The following is a 22,381-nucleotide window of genomic DNA, read 5'->3' as shown; positions in this document are numbered from 1 at the left end:
CCCAGAAGCACAGGCTCATTAAGACTGAGTGAGACCTGCCCATAAGACTGTACACCGCTGCCCTGCCCCACCCCCATCCCGCACCTTACCACATCACTGAAGACCTGTGTACAGCAGCTCCTTTTATCCAGTACATCATGTCCAGTTGTCAAGAAAAAATTACAAGGATTAACTAAAAGGAAAACAATTTGTAGAGACAGAGCAACATCAGAACCAGACGTGGCAGGGGTGTTGGTGTCATCAGATGGGATCTAAAACAACTAGGACTAATATGTTAAGGACTCTAATGGATAAAGTAGACAGCATGCAAGAACAAATAGGCGATGTAAGCGTAGAGATGGAAATCCTTAAAAAGAACTATAAAGAGCATTGTAACAGAAATGTCTATGATGGGCTTGCTAGTCAACTGGACACAAATGAGAGAATCTCTGCACTTCAGGATGCATCAATAGAAACTTTCACAAGTAAAAAGCTAAGAGAAGAAAGACTGGGGAAAAAAAAAAAAGAACATCCAAGGACCGTGGGGCAGCTATATAAGGTATAACTTATGTGTTACAGGAGTACCAGAGAAAATGGAAGTACCAGAAAGAAAGGAGCAGAAGAAATGTTTGAAACAAGAATGAATGAGAATTTCCCCCCAGATCCAGGAAGCTCAGAGAATACCAGTCAGGATAAATGCAAAAAACAAACAAAAAAACAACTACCTAGGCATAGGCATAACATTTTCAAAAAACAAGGACAACAATACAAAACAGTAACAGATGTGGTAGATATTAATCCAACTATATCAATAATCACTTTGAACATCACTAGTCTAAATATACCAATAAAAGACATAGATTGTCAGAGTGGATCAAAAAACAAGACAACTATATGTTGTCTACAAGAAACTTTAAATATAAAGACACTTAATGTAGATTAAAAGTAAATTAATGGAGAAAAAGATACTATGCTAACACTAATCAAAACAAAGTAGGAGGGGCTTCCCTGGTGGCACAGTGGTTGAGAATCTGCCTGCCAATGCAGGGGACACGGGTTCAAGCCCTGGTCCAGTAAGATCCCACATGCTGTGGCGCAACTAAGCCCGTGCGCCACAACTACTGAGCCTGTGCTCTAGAGCCCGCGAGCCACAACTACTGAGCCTGTGTGCCACAACTACTGAGCCTGCGTGCCACAACTACTGAAGCCTGTGCACCTGGAGCCCGTGCTCCACAACGAGAAGCCACCACAATGAGAAGCCCACGCATCGCAATGAAGACCCCAACACAGCCAAAAATAAAAACAAATAAATTGATAAAAAGAAAAAAAAAAAGAAAGCAGGAGTAGTTTTTTGTTTTTTGTTTTGACGGTGCTGCACGGCTTGAGGGGTCTTAGTTCCCTGACCAGGACTGAACCCGCGCCTCAGCAGTGAAAACACAGAGTCCTAACCACTGGGCCACCAGGGAATTCCCAGGAGTAGTTATTTTATTTTCAGACAGAGCAGACTTCAAACCAAGGAAAGTTATCACTGATAAAGAGGAACATTTCATCATGATAAAAGGAGCAATTCTGCAAGACAATGTAACAAAATAAATGAAGCAAAAGCTGAAAGAACTAAAATAATAGATAAATCCACATTACATTTTGATACTTCAACACTCCTCTCTAGGTAATTGATAAAATAAGTAGAAAGTCAGCAAGGCTATAAAAGCTCTGAGCAACACCAGTCAATGTAATTATCATTGATAGAGCATTCTACTCAACAGAATACACATTTTTTTCAAATGCACATGGAACATTCACCAATATAGACCAAATCTTGGGTCATAAAACAAAACTTACAAGCTTTAAAGAATTAAAATCATACATAGTATGCTCTTTGACAATTAGGGAATTAAACTAGAAATCAATAATAAAGGTATTTTTTAAATCCTCAAATGTTTGAAAATTAGACATATTTTGAAATAATCCATGATTCAAATAGGAAGTCTTAAAGGGAATTAGAAAATAATTTTAACAGAATGAACATGAAAATATATCAAATTTGTGAAATGCAGCTAAAAGTGTTTATAGGGAATTTTATAGCACAAAGAAAACCTAAAATTCACTCATCTATAATTGTACCTTAAACTAGAAAAGAATGAATATAACCCATAGCAAATAATCAGCAAAAATTGAAAAAATAAATAAAATTAAGGAGAAAAAAAAATCAATGAAATCAAAGCTGATTCTTTGGGGAAAAAAAAAAATCAACAAATTAACTCCGGCTGGAATGACCGAGGAAAAAGAGAGGATACAAATGACCACTATCAGGAATGAGAGATGGGCTCTCTATGATGAGCTCCGTTGCTCTACCTACCACCTGTTCACCCTGTTATGGAGGCAGTATTCCCACCCCGTGTACATGGGGGTGGCTGGACACGACACTATGACACTGGCCAGATGAGATGAACGGTAGTTTATCAGTCACACATACTCACACCCGAGGACACTGCAAGCCAAGTAGGATCACATGGGCATCACTTGGGAACACAGTGAACAACCTAGGGCTACAGGAGGCAGGCTTTGTAGTATCAAGAGTGGGGGACCCCGTTCCCATGGGAGGATGTGATTGTTTGAATAACCCCATGAGCTGGAAGGGAACTGAAAATGCTTACTCAGGGATAAGCAGGAACTGACTGTTCTGTTTGATAAGGAGAGTTGTTTGGCTGGGGGGCTTTATCCATGGAAGTAGAGTGGGTAGCGGAACTTGTAGTTAGGCCATTCCAGGCCTTCCCAGCTGAACCAAATGTTAAGGCAGCACATAATACTGAACCTTAATTTCAGGCTTCATACCACATCCATATCTGTAAAAAGGATAATAAAGGAATCCTATGAAAAACTGTGCTCATAAATTTGACGTCTTAGATGGAACACACTAATTCCTTGAAATACACAAACTACCAAATTTACTAAAGAAATAGGTAGACTGAATAGACTTGTCAACAAATTGAATTTGTAATTCAAAACCTTCCAACATAGGGCTTCCCTGGTGGCTCAGTGGTTGAGAATCCGCCTGCCAATGCAGGGGACACGGGTTCGAGCCCAGGCTCAGGAAGATCCCACATGCCGCGGAGCAACTAAGCCCGTGCACCACAACTACTGAAGCCCGCGCGCCTAGAGCCTGTGCTCCACAACAAGAGAAGCCACCGCAATGAGAAGCCCGCGCACCGCAACGAAGAGTAGCCCCTGCTCGCCACAACTAGAGAAAAGCCCGTATGCAGCAACAAAGACCCAACGCAGCCAAAACTTAATTTTTTAAAAATTAAAAAAAAAACAAAAACCTTCCAACATAGATAAGCTCCAGGAATTGTCCCCCCACCAAATCAACTACTGAGCTTGTAAGAACTGTCTGAATTAACTATTTTGGAACTATGGAGTCTACGCAAACACTTGCAATATCCAGGGGAGTGCTCCATAAAGGCTGGTAAATTTCAGTGAATTTTGGCATTTCACGTAGCAACTACCATCCCCCATCATCCAGCCTTGTGGCAGGCAGCCATGGGGACAGCACCCCACGTTCCTGGTACAGCTTGCTGAAGCCAGGGTGGACAACAGGGACTTTTTCCTCCAAAAATTTGAGTTGTGTATTTTAATCTGCCTGGCGGTTTGCTGAGGGGCTGGTTCAGAACCTGGTCATTATTTCAACACCCACAACCTGAAGTAGCTTCCCTGGCAGCATGGGTCAGGTGATTTAAAAGGGCAGAATAGCTTCTTTTTTTTTTTTAATCTTATTGGATCCAGGAATATAAGGAAATCTGTGACAAAACATTAGCTGAATACAAGCTAAAGTAACAGACTTCAGTGATCACGAATGACAAGAAATATAGCCTTGGGACTTCCCTGGTGGTGTTGTGGTTAAGAATTCACCTGCCAATGCAGGGGACACGGATTCGAGCCCTGGTCTGGGAAGATCCCACATGCCGCGCAGCAGCTAGGCCTATGCACCACAATTGCTGAGCCTGCGCTCTAGAGTCCTTGCATCACAACTACTGAAGCCCGCGCACCTAGAGCCCGAGCTCCACAGCAAGAGAAGCCACTGCATGAGAAGCCCACGCACTGCAACGAAGAGTAGCCCCTGCTCGCCACAACTAGAGAAAGCCCGTGCAGCAATGATGACCTAATGCAGCCAAAAATAAATACAAATTAATTTTAAAAAAAAGAAATCAATGGGATTCACCACATTAACAGAGTAAGAGACCATCTGACAAAACGACACAACCATTCCCAGTGGCATGAAGCTGAGAGCATGCGCCTCCTTAAACTTGGTGCTCTCAGCACCTCGTCTGCCTCACTCTTGTCTTGACTGTTCAGGTGGGTCCAGAGTGCTTAAATGCTTAAAGCAAAAAACCTCCATTTTCCAGAGAAACATAACAGAATCCATAACAACATACATACCATTTGCAATGTCCAAGGTACAACCCCAAAGTACTAGACACACAGGTTAATGTGACTCGTACACAGAATAAAAGAAAATCAATGGAGGGGCTTCCCTGGTGGCGCAGTGGTTAAGAATCCGCCTGCCAATGCAGCGGACACGGGTTCGAGCCCTGATCTGGGAAGATCCCACATGCCGCGGAGCAACTAAGCCCGTGCGCCACAGCTACTGAGCCTGCGCGTCTGGAGCCTGTGCTCCGCAACAAGAGAGGCCGTGATATTGAGAGGCCCGCGCACCGCGATGAAGAGTGGCCCCCGCTCTCCGCAACTGGAGAAAGCCCTCGCACAGAAACGAAGACCCAACACAGCCAAAAATAAATAAATAAATAAATTTAAAAAAAAAAAAAAAAAAAAAAGAAAATCAATGGAGACTTGCTCTGAGAAAATCCAAATGTGAGAATTACCAAAGATTTTTACTTATGTCTTATAAATATGCACAAGGACGTAAAGATTGTTCATGTGAATAAGCAAATGAAAAAGCTTAGTTAAGAATTAGAAACTAATTTTAGAACTGACAAATTCATCTAAAGTTTAAAGTACATGGTACAGTCGTGAAAGCAGAGTGGGCAGTAATAGGTCATTTAGTGGTATTCAATGATAGTTTAAATTATGCTAATTTTTTTTTAATTTTTAAAATTTAAAAAATTTTTTGGCTGCGTTGGGTCTTCGTTGCCACGCGCGGGCTTTCTCTAATTGTGGCAAGCGGGGGCTACTCTGTTGCGGTGCACAGGGTTCTCATTGCAGTGGCTTCTCTTGTGGAGCACGGGCTCTGGGCGCGTGGGCTTCAGTAGTTGCAGCACGTGGGCTCAGTAGTTGCAGTGCGCAGGCTCTAGGGTGCACAGGTTTCAGTAACTGTGGCACGTGGGCCCAGTAGTTGTGGCGCATGGGCTTAGTTGCTCCACAGCATGTGGGATCTTCCTGGACCAGGGATCGAACCCATGTCCTCTGCATCAGCAGGTGGATTCTTAACCACTGCACCACCAGGGAAGTCCCAATGCTATTTTTAAAAACAGGAAAGAATACTGTAAAAACTATATGAACAGCCTCAATGATCAGAGTGGGACAATATAAGGTGTTATACATGTGTACTTGAATCCCAACAGGAAAGAGACAATAGCAGAAGAATTATTTGAGGAAATGGCTGAAATTTCACAAATTTGATGAAAGCCATAAATCTAGTTTCAAGAAGCTCAGTAAGCCCCATGCATGATAAACACAAAGAAAACCAAATGTAGACATACCATAGTTTCCAAATTGTAATTTCATAAAATAATTTTTATCATATTGAAACAGGACACAGGAAGAACAAAAGGAAGACTCACAGCTTCTTTCCACACAAGTTGAATAGCTTTGTCATTAAAAACAAACAAATAGGGGCTTCCCTGGTGGCGCAGTGGTTGAGAATCTGCCTGCCAATGCAGGGGACACGGGTTCGAGCCCTGGTCTGGGAAGATGCCGCAGAGCAACTGGGCCCGTGAGCCACAACTACTGAGCCTGCGCGTCTGGAGCCTGTGCTCCGCAACAAGAGAGGCCGCGATAGTGAGAGGCCCGCGCACTGCGATGAAGAGTGGCCCCCGCTCGCTGCAACTAAAGAAAGCCCTCGCACAGAAACGAAGACCCAACACAGCCAAAAATAAAAATAAATTAAAAAAAAAAAAGAATACAAAAAATAAGTAGAGTTAATATATAAAAAACAAACGAACAAACAAGTATGAATGACAGTGCACTTACTGTGTCCTCAGTGATGTTACCACGTTACTGTTGGGGAGAAAATATTTATTAAATCCTGATACATTCTGTCCCTCAGCACTTCAGAAACAATCATTTTTGAGTTTTTGGAATTCCAATAAAATTTTATTTTTAGCTATTATTCCATTTAAAGTTCATCTGGGAAAAAAATGCTTAAGGATGCTTAAGATCAGCAGAGCCATGTAACCAGAACATAGTTCTTTGTGAAGTAGTACAGTAAGTCCGTGGGTAACAAATGAATCAGTTGATAGATGGCATTGTAGTAGGGCAACTGCATAATTTTCATCCAAACCAGAAAAGCGCACTAAGGTGGACGAGATACCACAACCCAGGGCAGGAAGAGGACCTGGGGTTGAGTCACCCTTGGCTTGGCTTGGCTTGAGCAATGCCTCACCCACCGGTGCAGGAAGATGAGGCCCTTTCCCCATTACGTGTTGGGAAATCACGGTCAGACTGAATTATGAAAATAAGACCTGTACATCGAACCCAGTGAAAAATGTTTTGTTTTAATCACAAGCCAATACTAGAAACCATAAAGGAAAAAGGCTGATAGATCAGACTATGTAAAAATTCAAGATACATACACAGCAAAGTAAAACCCCTCAAACTGAAATAAACACAAAGTGAAAAAAACGACAAGGGGAGATTATTTTAAAAGTTCTCATAAACAAAAAAGAAAAAATACACCAACAGAAATATAGTCGAAGGCATGAGTAAGCAATTTACAAAATAATTACGGATGCCCAGCAAAGGTATTCCAAAATGTTCAACCTGGCTAGAAATCGGAGATCTTTTTTCTCCATCAAAGATTAAAAAGCTCGTGCTCAGAGCCTGGTCCTGGTGAGGATGTGAGGTGTTGGCTGTTGAAGCTGACAGAATCATGGCAGGCAAGGTGGCAAACATACTAAATCTTATACGTGCAGATCCTCTGGCTTGGCAATTCCAGTTCTATTCAAAGAAATAGGTGGACAAGTGTGTAAACATGTATGCACAAGGATTTCCATTTCCAAAACGTTTATAAAAGCAAAAAATACAAATAGGCATCTTCGGGCAATTACAGTATGTTTTGACATGTTCACGAGTTGTGAAAAGTTAAAGAATGGTCCCTATAATGCTGCTGAGAATTACAGACTTCACCCCAGAAGGCGTGGGCTTTCCAAGAGTAGTCTTCTCTGGATATGGCAACTCAGGGCGATTTTCATTCCAACTTTACATTCTTCTATATGTTCTTTTCTTACAATGAACATTTTGTATTTTGATAAGTATTTTCTGATCCATTTTGAAGAGGAAAATTTCAGCACAAGTTCCAAAAGTATTGTAATTGCTCAAATGCCTCTTACAGAAAGAAAGGAAAGAGGCCAGGGACAAAGTTGTGTGAAATCATCTAGAAGTTTGGTTTGGTTGCAGAAAAAGAAATGCAAACATGAGAAGCTTTGGTCTCACAAGCAGAGTAAGGAGGGGAGCGGGCCTCGCCCTCCAGGCCGCAGTGAGCAGGGGCACTGCCACTGAGGACTCAAGGGACAGAGGAGCCAGGGGCAGGGGCGAGGGGGTGGAGGCTGCAGGGCGCAGAGAGCTCTGTCCCCACCTGAGACACCAAAGCCCTCCCCGTCCACGGCCTGGAGAGCAGGCAGGAGAGCCCAGTGAGCAGGGCCCCGTGAGGTGGTTCCTGGATGTTCATTCACGTGGACACTTGGGGGAGAAACAAACCAGGCCTGTCCAGCCCAGCCACCAAGTGGGGCTTGTGGAAGCCCTGGACGCAGGACTTTTACGTCTGTGTCCCTCTGTACCCACATTCAGGGGCCGGCAGGAGTCAGCTGAGGGAGGAACTGTAGGCGGCGCTGGCTTAGAGCAACCCCCTTTCTCTAAATAAGGCGACAAACAGTGGTTATCAATTTGAAAAACCAAGTCTGCTGCTGTCCTAAATAAACCGAGGAAGGTTCACCCGACAGCCTGCTCGCCAGGGATGGCTCTTCCCACCACGTCCCTGAGGGTAAAGCGAGGCCACGCGCACAGGCCTGGGGAGGGCAGAGAGTGCCTGGCCGCCTCAGCCTTCCAGACCTCACCCTGCTCTCTGGAAGCCTTGTCCAGGGCATTTCCCAGGTGAGACGTGGTGTCTTTACCATCGCGAAGGGAAACCCCGAGAAGACAAACCAGAGCCCCTTGGTGGTGGTCATCCACACCACCCAGGATGTCCCTGTTCTGTCATTTTATAAAGCAGGCAAGGTTGTGCCCGGCGTGGCAGAGCCAGGACCTGCTCCCACACTGTGGACTCTTAATGGAGGTGCCAGAACATTCCGGGTCGTCATGGGTACAGCCTCTCCCTGGCTCCTCACTCAGCCCAGCTCTCACCAGCCTGCAGCACCTCCACACACCGTGAGGAGGAACTTTTTTCCTGGTTTAATGTACATTTGGATACACTAAAGGGATTATATTCGGGGAAAATATAAACTACAAATGATATAAATGTGAAGGACCCCTCCTACTCCTGGGCCCAAAGTTAGGGCTAGTGTTAGACGGACACTGACGGGTGGCCCGACACCACGCTGGTGTCTCCCCCAAAGGGAGTGTCCCCCAAAGGGATTTCAGGCAGAGCTTCCCCACCAGAGACGACGGAAACCGCTAGCGAACATCACTCTCTTCCCCTCTGCTCCCCGAGCCAGGCCACCACCCACACGGGCAGCGGGGCGTCCACCCGGCCCCCACGCAGTCCTGGACAGTTTAGGCACCAAGTGCACTGGGCCGCTCCTACAGCCTTTAGTCCAGCGAGGTTCTAAAGCTGGGGCTTTGGTTTTGTAACATACAATTCTTTTCCCTTGATGGGTACAGAGTACAACAAAATTAGTCATTTTTATTTAAAAGAAACAATACAAATAAGTGTGCAAAATTAAATTTCATGATTAAACACACATAAAAGTAACATGCATACCTCACATTGAAATCCACAGACAAAGTTAGTTGATTACATGACAGTAAAAGAACTGGCAAAACTGAGAATTTGCTGCTGCAGATTTTAATGTTTGCAACCTGAAATCAAAACATAAAATTAAGTTTTAAGGGAATTTAAGAAAATTAAATATATACCTCAAGTACTACTAATAATATAGAGCCCATAACCTATTTTAGTTACCAAACGTTAAAAAAAGTATGTGCCTCTCATTCCCAGAATGTTAGTGTGCAGCTAGTCTTAAAAATGGGGAGAGAAGATGGTGAGAAAGGGAGGTGGAATCGGCTGGCCGAGACATCCTCTCCAGGCCCACAGAAACCGGGCACTGCTTTGTTGAGACGCCCGTTTCCCTTCGTATCCTCCAAATTAAGTGACACTTTCTTCTATGACTAAGTTTTAAAGTCTATGCTTTACTCTGTTGCCTACATGTAACAGGGAAACTCCCTTTGACCCAGAGTTTCACCAGGAGGCCACAGGCACTGCTCACAGGGTGGGCGTGGTGCTGCCTCAGTTCCAATGGCTCCAAAAAGACAGGGACGCACGACACGCAGCTCTTGAGGGAGACGCCAGACCTATGCCCTCTTTCTTCAGTTTAGATGGGAGAAGGGCTTCCTTCCTCCTTTCCTAAGGCTGCCGGTATGATTGTTCCACTTAAATCTGGTGAGAACCAACACTTACACGTGTGTTCACCTCCCCGTTAAGGACTCAGTAAAAATGATGAAATCTGTTGCCACAACCAAATTTCACTTTGTCCCTCCTTTTTTCAACGTGCCCCCAGTTTGTCCGGAGCCCCAACAGCAGGTGGCGGATGCGGCAGAACCAATGAAGCAAGCGTCACGGCTGAACGAAAGGTGAAGCCAGCAGTTGGGCGTGAGTGTCCATGTGCCCTGAAGATTCTTCCTTTAACACTGGACTCGGGAGGTCTGGCTTCGAAAAACAGACGACACGTATGGCTTCGCAACAAGGTCCCAGGCCATCCCCCCAGCCCATCACCACCAGTCCCAGGAGCTCGAGGGGCCGCTGGGCACCCAGGGCCCGTGGTGCTCGCACTCCTGGTGGAGGGTCACAGCTTGTCGTCGGTCATCTCCAGGAACTGCGCATACACGTCCCGGACGCACTCCCCCTTGGGGTTGAACAGGAACTTGTAGTAGCTGCCGTCCGCACAGATCGCTGGGCAGAGGAGACCGTGTCACTCAGGGTGAAAAGCAAGCAGCCCGCACTGAGCTCACTGCACAGGTTGAGCGGAGGCTGAGCAGCCCCGAGGGATCTGTGGGTGGTGGGGGCACTCGACCGAGAACCCCACTGTTCTGGGGGGTCTGCATCTACTCAGCTAGTGTGGCGATGGGGGAACCCTCTTTGGTCGTCGGTTCCAAGACCAAATTATCTGCCCCACTGACTGCCCGGGAAACCCCGGAGGGCAGGTGGCTGCGTGGACCCTGAGAGGGATGCACAGGACCCCCAGGAGAGAGGAAGGGCCACCAGTGGAGCTGGTGGGGCGCTGACCACACCTGGGGGCCACTCTCCTCTGGAAGGACCACTTACCAATGACAGCATTTGGCTCTGTTCCAAAGGCACAAATGCATGGAGAGCCTGAGGGAACCTGAAACTTGGAAAAACTCCACTTGGAACTGAAGTATTTTGGAAGGAAACTGGCTGATGCCAAACTGTGAGGACAGGAAGCAAAGAAAGAAAGTCACGGTCACATAACAAAGTTAGAGACACAGCTCTCTTTAATGTCGGCTTAGCCTTAATGATTTAAATTATATTTTTGCTTTTAATTTTTATTTTTCACATGAAAAAACTAAGTTGTTACAAATGGGTTTATTATAAATCCAGAAACCATCAGCACCAGAAGGGGCACAGGGTTCTACTGCCACCAAATTAATTTTCTGAACAGCTAATACAAGGATGACGGTTGGAGTTCAGGACCAAGTTCTGCCTCACTGGAAGGTGCCTGGATCCTCATCAGACGTTTTCTAAGGAGCTAGTGGAAGGGGAAGTCGTGATGCCACTGTCTTAGCATCAAGTAATCTGCACTGGTTTTCAGAGAAGCAAATGAACGACCAAAGAAAAGCATCCCGACTGTGACTCAGACTGAGTGGGGCAACACTCAGGCAATGTTCTGTCCTTCTAACTGGAAAACCTACCTTGATTGTTTATTCCTTTTTGGATCTTCAGCTGCAAAAATGTGCACCGTGCCGTGGTCACTGGACACACAGATGAGAGAAGCGTCCTGATTGAAGTTAATGCTGCAGAGAAACCAGACGAAGCTGGGGTCTCATGTGGATGCAGAAGCGAGCCCTGATCTCAGCCCCCCGTGGTCAGGACAGTCATTTTAAGAACCACCCCTCCTGACCAGCTGACGGGGCTCAGCACAGAACCAGATGGTCAAAGCCAGGGCACAGCCCCTCCTCAGGTGCCAGGGAGAGGGAAGGGGCTCCCTGCAGACCACCCTGCCACCCCAGGGGCCCTGAGGCCACCCAAACATGCCACTTGGAGGAGAAAAACTCCCCTCCAACGACCCAGGCCCTGTAGAGGTGGGCGTCACTCAGGCTGGCTGGAGGGGCCCGAGAGCAGACAGATGGGAGAGCGGGCTGCACCAGAGGCCCCAAGGACACTACATCCAGATACTAGCTATGTTTTTATCACTCAGGCCCCAGTGCAGCTCCACACCTGCAAAGGCCACAGACACAAAGAACAAAGTTCTGCCCAAGCAGGGGTGCAGCCCTGTCAGAGCTACAGACACTGTGGACATGGTAACAACCACCACAGAGAGAGCAGGTCAGCCTCGCAGGAGGCTGAAGTGACTACAGACAGGCTAGCTAGGCCTCCAGTGTTTGCCTGAAGATGCTACTGAAAAATAAGTTGGAGGGACAGTGAAGAGATGAAATAAAACAAGCAAATTCTGACAAATGCAGGACAATGGGTTCATGGTAATCATAATATTCTCTCTACTTTTGTGTATATTCCCATAATAAATAGTTAAATTAGTAATAATAAAACAAGCTAATAAAACAGCCCCTACCAGCAGAATAGCCCCCGCCCGCCTCGTGGGGGTAGTCCTGACTCTCTTCCGGATCACATAGGGCCCCTTCTCTAAGGTAAAACAACGTGCTTTCTTACCAATAAATATTAGCTGCTTGAGATCCTCTTCGTAGTTCCTGGATTAAATGCCCTGATGAAGTATCAAATATTCGTATAAGGGTCCCCTTTGAAAAACAGTGAAGTGTTTCATTATCAAAGATTCACAACTTTTTAGTTTTCTTGAAATGATTTATATTCACAAACCCATTAACCCATCCGACCCTTTCCCAAACTCACCCACATCATCTAAAACTCAACTTTCCCTCTGTTGTCACCGAGAACAGACTGGAGTCTCTAGTCCAACGGCAGCGGGCAGGGGCCGAGAGAGGGTCAGGGAGACCCAGGGCCCAGGCCCACAGGCGTGGCCCTCTCGGAGCCCCGTGCACACGCTCCCCTGGCAGAGGCCCCGGGCTGTCTCGCGCCCTGAGAGCCATCAGTTCACTCACTGTCCAGAGAAATGGCATCTTAATTATAATGCCCACAGCCAGTTAGAAAAACACTAATTCTACTGCCAAACAGATGGGGCACAACCAAATAAAATGACTTTTGGACCCTCTATGTCAACTATGACTTGCTTCCTGAGAGAAGGTGGCTAAGAGCCTCTCAGGGGTCGGGATCTTCAGGGAAGGGCTGGTGTCCCGGGAGCCCGCACCCTACAGCGGGAGAGGCCACTCTGGGGGCACCTCCGTGGGGCAGGGACACTCACTTACTTTCTCAGACGCGGTCGCAATTCTTGTTCCCTGCAGGTTGAGAGCAATGCAGCTCAAGACGCCCTCATGGGCAGGAATGTCCACTGGTGGCTTCTCGGTGCTGGCCAGGTCCACAAGCTGCACATGGCCCGTGTGCGTGCCCGGGAAGGCCAGGAGTGAGTTGTTACTATTGGGGCACAGGACACAGAGGCCTAAACAGAGACAAGGAAACACGTCAAGGACTCAGGACCGTCTCAAAGCTTCTGCTTTTCCACAACCATACCTGCTCCCTGCCCTCCAGGTCCCATGAAAAAGTAAGAATCATTCACAAAATCTTTTCCCTGTGAAGGGCAGCAGAGGGCCAAGCAAAGCTCCCTCCCATGAGACGGCTTCATAATTGGAAACATTTGCTGAACTTATTACTGAATAAACTTTATCAAATGTCTGTCTTTTGGGGTGTCAGCCACGAGAATGCAAAATTGTAAAATCTAAAAATGAATTCTTAAAAAATAAATAAATAAAATAAAATAAAATAAAAATGAATCCACTAACAGTAACATAAAAAAACCAAAACTGAAGAATAAATTTAACGATAGATGTAAAAGACACTATAACACAATGCAAAGGAAAACCAAAGACCTGGTGGGTGGAGAGCTGTCCTGTGACCACGGCTTGGAACCTACCTTCACCCACCTACAGAGTAAGTGCAATCACAGTTAAAATCTCTGCAGGCTTTTCTGAAGAAACAGACAACCTGTCACTAAGTTATAAGGAAAGTAAAAGGTCCCAGAATAGCCCCCCAATTTCTTATAAAATAGGAACAACATTAGAGGACTTGTACTACCTAATTTCAAGAATTATCTTGAAGTTCCAGGGACTTCCCTGGTGGTGCAGTAGTTAAGAATCCGTCTGCCAATGCAGGGGACATGGGTTCGATCCCTGGTCCAGGAAGATCCCACATGCCACAGAGCAACTAAGCCCGTGCACCACAACTACTGAGCCTGTGCTCTAGAGCCTGCGAGCCACAACTACTGGAGCCCACGTGACACAACTACTGAAGCCTGCGTGCCTAGAGCCCGTGCTCCGCGACAGAATAAGCCACCGCAGTGAGAAGCCCGTGCACCGCAACGAAGAGTAACCCCCACTCGCCGCAACCAGAGAAAGCCTGTGTGCAGCAATGAAGACCCAACACAGCCAAAAATAAATACATACATACATAAAAAAAAGAATTATCTTGAAGTTCCAGAAATCAAGGTCATCTGATATTGGCATAAGGAGAGAAACACAGACCACTGGAGCAGAATAAAGAGTCCAGAAGAATCTTACACTTATTTGATTAAAAAAAAAAAGTATCAAGGTAATTCAATGCAGAAAAAATAGGCTTTTAAACAAATGGTAAAGGGACTTCTCTAAGCAAAAAAGAAAAGGCCACAAGCAGAAACATGAAAACTGTTAAAAGAAAAAAGCTCACTGGTTAAAGTAAATATAGAGTAAAAGTAGTAAAATCAACCACACACAAAGCTAGTGGGAAGGTTAAAAGACAAAGGTAGTAAAATCATCTACATCCGCAATAAGTAAAGGATACACAAAGCAAAAAGATATAAAACATAATGTCAAAAACAGATTGTGGGGAGAGGGGAGCAAAATGTAGGGTTGTTAAAATGCGTTTGAAATTAAGAGACCAGGCCATTTAAAATAATCACACGTATATATACAGATTGCTATATATAAACCTCATAGTAACCACAAACCAAAAATCTATAATAGATACACACACAAAAGAGAAAGGAATCCAAACATAACACTAAAGACAGTCATAAAATCACAAGGGAAGGGATTTCCCTGGTAGCACGGTGGTTAAGAATCCGCCTGCCAATGCAGGTGACACAGGTTTGATCCCTGGTCCGGGAAGATCCCACGTGCCATGGAGCAAAACTAAGCCCGTGCACCACAACTACTGAGCCTGCATGCCACAACTACTGAAGCCTACATGCCTAGAGCCTGTGCTCTGCAATGAGAAGCCCGCACACCGCAATAAAGGGTAGCCCCGCTCACCGCAACTAGAGAAAGCCCATGCAGAGCAGCGAAGACCCAATGCAGCCAAAAAAAAAAAAAAAAAAAAAATCACAAGGGAAGAGAACAAAAGAAGAAGAAAGGAACGAAAAAGACCTACAAAAACAACCCAAAACAATTTGTGGCAATAAGTACATACCTATCAATAATTACTTTAAATGTAAATAGACTAAATGCTCCAATCAAAACACAGAGAGTGGATATATACACAATGAAATACTACTCAGCCATAAAAAAGGAATGACATCTTGCCATCTGCAGCAACATGGATGACCTAGAGGGTATTTTGCTAAGTGAAATAAGTCAGACAGAGAAAGACAGATACTGTACGTTACCACTTATATATGGAATCTAAAAAATAATTACAATATGACCCAGCAATTGTACTCCAAGAGAAATGAAAAAATACATCCACAAAAAAACCTGCATGTAAACATGTACAGCAGCTTCTATTTATAACAGCCAAAAATCTGGTATGGATCAACAGCTGTGGTATATCCATATGATGGTATATTACTCAGTAATAAAAAGGAACAAAATAATAGCACACACACAAAAACATGGAGGAATCTAAAAAATATTAAGCTAAGAGAAAGACACCAAACACATCTGAAAAGGCAAAACCTGAAGGTCAGGTGGGGAAGGGCACAGCCTGGGGAAACTCCTGCGTGACGGGACTGTTCTGCCCTGACTGCGGTGGCAGCTACACAACTGTTTACAATGACTAAAGTTTATCAAATGATACACTTAAAATGAGTTTTATGTAAATTATACCTCAATAAAGCTAGAAGAAAAAACCCAAAAATTTTAAAAGCAAAGTTAAGATGATAAAATGAATAACGAAGTCAGCCACACGTAATCCACCAGCCAGAAGAAAAAGGGAAGGAAATGTCTCAGAACTTAATAAAAACATGGATTCCAGGGCTCACCATGGAGCTCCTGAATGGCTGACAGTGAAAATCCCAAGAGGGACTCTGATGATTCTGGTAAGAGGCAGGGTCTTAGAACCACAGCGAGGAAGCTGGGCTGTGACCACGGGAAGGTTCAGGGGAGAAGGTAGGGACCGAGGTGGGGGAGCTTGCATCTCCCAGACCCTTCCCCAGAGCCCCAGATGCCCCAGGACCCACCACTAGGGCGACACCACTCCAAGACCACCTGGAGGAGAGGCGCCCAGCATGGGTCTGCGTCCCACCTGGATTGGACCCAGGAAGCCAGTTTCCATCATCCATCCTCCTCTGGATTCTTACCTTTCGGGTTATAGCAGGTTTCAAAGACGTGCAACTGATGAGGATTGTGTGTGAATGTAAACACCTTAATCATAGAGTCCAAAACAACCACAATTCTGGAAAGAAAACAACACCATCAGAATTCCTCTCCCCCAAAGTGAAACTCAAACATTTTGTGACTTTTGTTCTTATCATCTGGAAACAGAAACACCGCAAAGAGCAAATACAAGAGGGTCATTCCTGGGATTTCCCTGGTGGTCCAGTGGCTAAGACTCCACGCTCCCAATGCCCGGGTTCAATCCCTGGTCAGGGAACTAGATTCCACATGATGCAACTAGGAGTTCGCATGCTGCAAGTAAAGATCCCACATGCCGCAACTAAGACCCGGCGTGGCCAAATTAATTAATTAATTAATTAATTAATTATTTTAAAAAGAGGGTCATTCCTGAACCCAGGCACTGGGCAGCAAGGTCTGTGGAGCAGGTTGGCAGGGAGCCCCTGGGCGCGAGGCTGGCACTAGAAATGAACGCCTCTCACCCAGCTGGAGGAAGGTATAGCCCAAGGGTTGGGAGGGCATTGTCATCAAATATTCTGTCTAGAGTAAGAACCAAGTAGGACACAAAGGCAGAAATTCTATCTTAACACACTTTTAGACACGTCTTGACAATCCAGAAATTTAAGAAAGTGGAAGATCCTTGATTTGGCTCCAGGATTTGCATTATTACGAGCCCCTAAATGCTGACATTCCTGGAAGAAACAAGTCTACCTACGAGTGCAGGGATGACAGACCCCTATTCACACTTGTCTGGTTCAGCATCTGTCCTCCCACAGCCGATCATAACATGTAAATCACACCACAGCCGAGCATAACACGTACATCACACCAAAATCCAAAGCGATGAAGCTTTGCTCTACCTCCATCAACATACTAGGAAAAACTTGTGTTCTCCTAAACCCCAGGAAGGCAACAGCTGAGAGAGACCTGCTACCTTCAACAGGTGAGATTCAATGACACCTTCTCTGTGAGGAGTTCCTGAATTTTCCTTTACTTTCAGATTGAAACATTTATGAGGCAGCATTTGGACAAGTGTGGGCTAAGAGGGAGGCAATTCAAGGTTCAAAACTCGAGTCCTCAGTCTGTACCTGTCGGGTGGGACGGCTCCCCTGAAGGACTGAGAGCTGGGGGGGCAGGGCTGGCCGGGGGCTGGGTCCATGGTGGTGCACTTCACCCACGCCCACCAACCACTCACCTGTAAGTGATCCTGGGAGGCAAATAAAACTCACTACCTTCCTTATGTCCTTGGGTCATAAACTACAGTCTCATGTTTTTATACATCGTTTTCCTGAACACTTCTCTTCCTTCAATATAAAATGATTTCAGCCATCTTCAGAGAAAGTGACTGTTCCACCTCTAAAAATGAGACACCAAACCTACCTATCTCGCCGTAATTTGGCAGCCTTGACTTCGGTAGAAAATTCTATTTCAATCACAGTCTTCTTCTTCAGGTCATCCCAGATCATCACTGAAACAGGAAAGAATGTATGAACATGGTAATGAACAGGCCAGGGGCTGGCTTGCTAAGGCCACTCCTGAAGGGGTCCTCACATCACAAACACCTGACTGGGAGCTGGTGGGGGGTAGGGGGACACGAGGCTCTCCCACTGGCAGGACGGTCCCGCCCCCAGGTCTCAGACCCGCCCCCCCGCCCACTCACCCCCCGCCCTCCCGCCCTCCTATTCAGCAACCCCACACCTGCTCACACCTCAGGCAGCCAGTCTCTCTCTACACACACAGGCATTCAAGCGCACTTGAACCTCCTCCCTGCCAACCCTCGCCTGGTTTTTAGGCAAACTTCTCTCCACCTCTCTTTCCCTGGTTCTACTAGACTGAGCCAAAAAGCAAGCCCAACCACAGGTACCAAGTGCTAGAGATAAACCTGGATTAAGAAAAGAACGGGTCTGGCTGCGCTAGGAGGTCGCGCAGGCTGGAGGCCTCGGTCGGAGGGGAGGGGGAGGCAGCATCCAGGGGACAGCGTGCCAACTGCCAAGCAACTAGCCGACACTGGCTACAAGACCTCCTCCACCTCCACGGTGCTCCTCACTGTTTACGGGGGCTACTCTGCAGTGCCCGAGCCTTCCACTATTTCCAGCGGCGCAGCTCCCAGCGCCAGGCTGCAGAAGAAAAGAAGACCTCGGGAGTCCCGTACAACTGGGGGGCTTTTTTCCTTGAGCAGAGAGACCTGAGGCATGCTGTGGAAAGACCTCACCTGCAATCATTTCTGAATCAAGAGGATCAGGGCCTTAATGGTTTTCGAACTGTGCTGGGAAAAAGTGCCCACGTTTTCTCTGGTACAGTCAGTTTGGAGAGGCTACTGAATTGTAACAGGAATGGGAGGGTGAGGCACACCTACAGACATTAAATATTTTACCACGTCAAAAAAAAAAAGAAAAGAAAAGAAAGGGTTGTTTCATGGGGAAATCAGACACATAAAAACCAGGGCCAGTGTTCTTCAGCCCTGACTGTTCTCACTCTGCTTCAAGCTCTGGAATATCTTCTGCTCACACTACAATCTTCCGTCAGGATGGATTAGCAGTTTATGTCCCAAGGGCTGAGACAATTTACAGACAACCCTGGAGGATGAGGAGCGTGTGTCCAGACCTCTTTTCCACTTGAAAAGCTGGGTACAAAGCGTGTGGGGTGAGGGAAATAAGCTCCCTAAACAGTCAGGTTACGGCTGACTGAGAATGGAAGGAAAGAATGTTTCCCCTAAAGGTCCCAACACCATGACCAACAACAGTCCGGCGGAATTCAGGGGTAAGTTTTGCCAGAATGGGTAAGTATCCTAAGTTTCAAATCAAGAGAGAACTGAATATCAGCCTACCAGAACTGCCAAAATTATTTTCAAGTAACGTAAGATGTATTTACTATCGAAGAGGTTAGTTATAATTTATAACCACTCAAAAATGAAGCAAAGAATTGTGTTCTTCTTGCTCCTTTAAACACCATCTTTGATAAACTTCTCCCATCGGCTCTTCCTTAAAGGGCACCAACATGTCAGTAAGCAGACAGTTACCTTATTGAAAATAGTATCTTCCCAAAACCAGATGTTCACGACCTTCTGGGCAAAGGACACTCTACTCTTGAACACGAAAGCAATTCAGTGAACTTCCTCTGGCCCTGCAACCTAACACCAGAAAGCCTACAACTCAACACAAACGCAAACTGGCCCAAACCAGACAGAAGCCCACAGATAAGGATGTCAAGGGTGTCACAAATATGGGTGAACTCCATTTTCAGAAATGTCTGGAAACAGTGTGATGAAGCCCCAAAGGCAGCAGCACGAATTCTCATTCACAAAAGAAAAGTGACCAGACACGATGCCTTGGGTAGTGAGAAAAATCCATGGCCTCTGAGGGCTGCGAGCTGCCTTACTGCAGGAAACCGAAAATTTTAAATGTACTGCGCGGGATTCTGTATGTCTGTCTCTTGATACAGTTCCTAATAGCAAAAAATGTATTTCAAAATTCTGGACTTCCTCCTAAATGGAAAGGGCCTCTCTGCTCCCTGAACAGCACCCTGTCAGGACCCAGTGGGTCACCATGACAAACCAGTTTCCTCCAGTCCTGTTTCATTCTGTTTTCACAAACCAAAGACACTAGATTCTTTACACTGTAACACCATGCATCTTAATTGATAATTATTAAAATATTAAGTAGTAATTTTGACATTGAAAAAATGTATTTTTAATCTTACAAAAGTTTAAACAGACCAAGTTCTTTTTAAAAAATTGCCCTTAGCACACTACAAAAAGCTTAAATTTTACTCAAAATGTTCAGTTAGAAAATTGCTTTCTTCTAAAAAATTTTTTTCTTCTGCAAAATTTCTGAGGCTCTTTCACTTCTCGGAATTTTTTTACTGAGAATAAGATGTTACAGGTGAGAGAGACCCCAGAGATTATCTGGTCCACTGCTCCCTTGGGGGCGGGGAGCAGTGACACCCCCAACAGGGCCACAGGTGGGGCTAGGCTCCTGACTCCTCACCAGTGATCAATGATCAATGAAATTCTTCATATGACAAAGACTGATCCAGCGGCAGAATCTCTGCCCATCCCCAAGGAGTCCAAGTAATTCTTCTTTTTTTTAAAATTAATTAATTTATTTATTTTTGGCTGCGTTGGGTCTTCATTGCTGCGTGCGGGCTTTCTCTAGTTGCGGCGAGCGGGGGCTACTCTCAGTTGTGGTGCGCAGGCTTCACATTGTTGTGGCTTCTCGTTGCAGAGCACGGACTCTAGGTGCACTGGTTTCAGTAGCTGTGGAGCGTGGGCTTCAGTAGTCGTGGCTCATGGGCTCTAGAGCACAGGCTCAGCAGTTGTGGCGCACGGGCTTAGTTGCTCTGCAGCATGTGGGATCTTCCCAGACCAGGGCTCGAACCTGTGTCCCATGCAATGGCAGGCGGATTCTTAACCACTGTGCCACCAGGGCAGCCCCCAGGTCAAGTAATTCTTGTTCCACTGCAAGACCCACCCCTGCCCCCAGCACAGTTGCTTCCGTGTCACTTCTGGGTGGCCTCTTCCGAGACTCACAGACACAGGCCCTGCCCATCCAGGCCATAGTGGCAATGACCTGGACAGCTGCCAGGCTTCCTGCCCTTCAGCCTCTGTGGTTATCAGGGTGAACCCTCACCTGAAAGTGGATTCCATTCCCTGTATCATGGAACCCCATCCACACAACCCACCAGGCTCTTCTGAGAACTGCCAGTCAGGCCCCAAGCCTGCCCAGGGCCAAGCAGAACTCTGTGTGTTTCCATGTGCCCCCTTTCTTTGTTTCATGGTCACAGGCAGACCTCAAGCTCACCCCCATCTTTACTCTTCGTAGGGAAACCTCGCTTACTACACTCCTTCCCTTCCCCACCCAGCCTTGAAAGACGGTGGTCTCCACAGCCCCCGGCACAGTGGAGCCTGTCACCAGTGGGCTCCAACTCAACAGTCCCGCAGGGCTGCAGCGGTCACCCAGGCCTCCTCCCATCTGTAGCATCTGCCTCTGATGCCCACACTTACTTCCCTCTCCTGCCTCTTCCTGTGAACATGTCTCCCCTTTCTGCCTCCAACCTCTGAGTCTCCTCAGCCTTACACTTACTTGCTTCTAGACTAGAACATTCCTGAGACCTGCTGGTACTGCTTTCCAACCACACCCTCACCTGGCATGCGAGACCCCCACATCTTTCCCCACCCCCGCCCCCATCCACCTGCCCCTCTTCCCCTGCTCTACCCTCCTTTCCTGGATTTCTTCCTCGTGCCCCAAATGATACCTAGTTACAGGCACGCGATATTCAGCTGTGGTTGTAAAGTTTCTGTTTCTCCCTTACTTTCTTCTTTTAAAAAAAATTATTTATTTATTTATTTGTTTATTTATTTAGCTGTGTTGGGTCTTTATTGCTGCGCACGGGCTTTCTCTAGTTGCGGCGAGCGGGGGCTACTCTTTGTTGTGGTGTGCGGACTTCTCATTGCAGTGGCTTCTCTTGTTGTGGAGCATGGGCTCTAGGCGTGCGGGCTTCAGTAGTTGTGGCTCGCGGGCTCTAGAGAGCAGGCTCAGTAGTTGCAGTGCCCGGGCTTAGCTGCTCCGCAGCATGTGGGATCTTCCCAGACCAAGGCTCGAACCCATGTCCCCTGTATTGGCAGGCAGATTCTTAACCACTGCACCACCAGGGAAGTCCCTCTCCTTTACTTTCAAAGAGCCACACTCTTTACAATGCCATCTCTTTGAACACAGACACACACACACACCAGGAACAACGCTCCTCAACCCAGAGCCCAGCTGTTCTCTGTTCTATGTGTTTCTGTGAGTCAGTGGCTCTCTGCAGGAGAAGCAGCCTCCCCACACCTGGCTTTAAAAGGAACTCACAGCACAGGACACCAACCGCAGAAGAAGATCCAGAACAAAACAGGGCAAAGGCCCCCATCCAGCCAACACAACTGAAAAGCACGTGCTCTATGTCCATGGGGACAAGTGACCCTTGTCACACGTTTCTTCTCCCAGGAGCAGCAGAGAAAAGACACTCTCTTTCTGGATGCTTCTTTCCCAGGGACTAGTCCTTCATGTGTCACAGGGCCACCAGGGAAGATCCAATGTAGCCAGAGACACAAAGATACTCTAAAAAGTTC

At 46.3% G+C, this 22,381-nt stretch overlaps 1 protein-coding gene and 1 pseudogene across 3 annotated transcripts in view; one reads left to right on the top strand and one right to left on the bottom strand.

Moving 5' to 3' along the window:
* Nucleotides 1–9,025: 9,025 nt before the first annotated feature.
* WDR45B (WD repeat domain 45B) overlaps nt 9,026–22,381 on the bottom strand; it is a 37,872-nt gene continuing 24,516 nt past the window's right edge. For all 3 annotated transcript variants that reach the window (XM_007185922.3, XM_007185921.2, XM_007185923.2), the window contains 7 exons: nt 17,656–17,743; nt 16,242–16,336; nt 12,943–13,133; nt 12,272–12,357; nt 11,296–11,397; nt 10,691–10,812; nt 9,026–10,318 (listed from right to left, as the gene is read on the bottom strand). In XM_007185922.3, the coding sequence (XP_007185984.1) occupies nt 10,212–10,318; nt 10,691–10,812; nt 11,296–11,397; nt 12,272–12,357; nt 12,943–13,133; nt 16,242–16,336; nt 17,656–17,743 (791 nt within the window). In that variant the 3' untranslated portion in view covers nt 9,026–10,211. The remainder of the gene's footprint in view (nt 10,319–10,690; nt 10,813–11,295; nt 11,398–12,271; nt 12,358–12,942; nt 13,134–16,241; nt 16,337–17,655; nt 17,744–22,381) is intronic.
* On the top strand, nt 17,759–22,309 carry LOC130705900 (cytochrome c oxidase assembly protein COX14-like; annotated as a pseudogene).

This window comes from Balaenoptera acutorostrata, chromosome 20 (assembly GCF_949987535.1).
Source record: "Balaenoptera acutorostrata chromosome 20, mBalAcu1.1, whole genome shotgun sequence".
In the NCBI taxonomy this organism is placed as follows: Eukaryota; Metazoa; Chordata; class Mammalia; order Artiodactyla; family Balaenopteridae; genus Balaenoptera; species Balaenoptera acutorostrata.
Note: the sequence above shows the minus strand (reverse complement) of the source record. Positions and strands in the feature narration are given on the sequence as shown.